General features: G+C 61.0%; 1 protein-coding gene across 1 annotated transcript; it reads right to left on the bottom strand.

Moving 5' to 3' along the window:
* Positions 1 to 140: 140 nt before the first annotated feature.
* LOC106535961 (heart- and neural crest derivatives-expressed protein 2) lies at positions 141 to 1131 on the bottom strand (the record flags this gene model as incomplete). The annotated part of the gene is given in 1 exon segment (XM_014033112.1): positions 141 to 1131. A coding segment is annotated over 1 exon segment (585 nt), but the record flags the coding sequence as incomplete, so codon positions are not given.
* Positions 1132 to 1351: the final 220 nt, after the last annotated feature.

The following is a 1351-nucleotide window of genomic DNA, read 5'->3' as shown; positions in this document are numbered from 1 at the left end:
TTCGTTTTATTTTATTTTATTTTATTTTGTTTAATTTAATTTCATTTAATTTTATTTTATTTCATTTTCCTGGTCCTCTGATCCGGACCAGAGCTCGGACAGTTCTGGATCTCCGGGTCCGGTCTCTGGACGGTTCTTACCGTGTCCCTCTTCCTGCGCTCCTCCCGGGCCTCGGGCCTCTTCAGGTCGGCCCTGAAGGCCTGGGTGTCTCCGTGCTGTCCGTCCCGGTCCAGGACGTCCATCAGGTAGGAGATGTAGCTGGTGGCGAGCCTCAGGGTCTTGATCTTGGACAACTTGGTGTCGGCCGGGACGTTCGGGATGCACTCCCGGAGTTCTGCAAAGGCCGAGTTGATGCTCTGGGTCCGCCGCCGCTCCTTCCGGTTGGCCGTGGGTCTGCGCTTCAAGGTCCGCGGGTGCGCGTGCTGCTGGTGCACGTTCACGGACAGGGTCCCGGGGCCCGGGATCAGGCCTCCGGGACCGCAGTGGTGATGGTGGACCTGGTCCGACCCGCCGCCGCCGAACGGGTGGTACTCCGGGCTGAAGGCGGGCGCGTGCTCGTACTCTGAGGGGGACACGTCCGCGTGACCGATGAGCCAGCTGAAGTACGGGGGGGCTCCGGGGTCCTCGTGGCACCGCCCGGTACCGGCAGCAGCGTGGAAGGAGTACCGGTGGGACTCGTGGGGGTGCATGATGGAGGGGTGCGGGAAGCGCGAGACCACACTCATCTTCACACGCGCGCGCGCGCGCACAAAAGTTCTGGATGCTGAAACAGGATCCGGGTCTAACGGTCTCTTGGAGCAGAAGTCTGCATCCTGAAGGTTCGGTTCGGTTCGGTTCGAGGAGGCGGCTCGGTCCTGCAGCACTCACCGGCCCACAGCTGGTTCTGGAGGCCCGGAAGGCCTCTTGTTCAGGCAGCGTCCCGCCTCAGACATGGTTCTGTTCCGGTTCTCCACACACGTCCCTGGTCCTGGTCCTGGTCCTGGTCCTGGTCCTGGTCCAGTCAGCCTCAGCTGGTCTGGTTTCCACAGGTCTCCATCAGTCAGGCCCGGTTCACTGCTCCCGAACCAGACTGAGACTGAGGAACTGCAGAGGGGGGGCTTCAACCGGACCCTCCCGGTTCGGCCCACTCTGCAGGAGCGCGCACGCACGTGCACGTGCGTGACACCTCCTCTGGATCAGAACTACAGATGATCCTGTTCGGAACCATCAAGACTGACTAATAAACTGCAAGTCTGGACATCAGGACCCATCTGGACCTGTAGAACCCCGACCCAGAGCCTGGACCACAACCGGACCACAAAGTCCAGCAACAGGACTGAGAGCCCGCAGCTTCTCATCAGGTTCTGTTTCC

The sequence above is a fragment of the Austrofundulus limnaeus genome, unplaced genomic scaffold (assembly GCF_001266775.1).
Source record: "Austrofundulus limnaeus strain Quisiro unplaced genomic scaffold, Austrofundulus_limnaeus-1.0 Scaffold1629, whole genome shotgun sequence".
NCBI classification, from domain to species: domain Eukaryota; kingdom Metazoa; phylum Chordata; class Actinopteri; order Cyprinodontiformes; family Rivulidae; genus Austrofundulus; species Austrofundulus limnaeus.
Note: the sequence above shows the minus strand (reverse complement) of the source record. Positions and strands in the feature narration are given on the sequence as shown.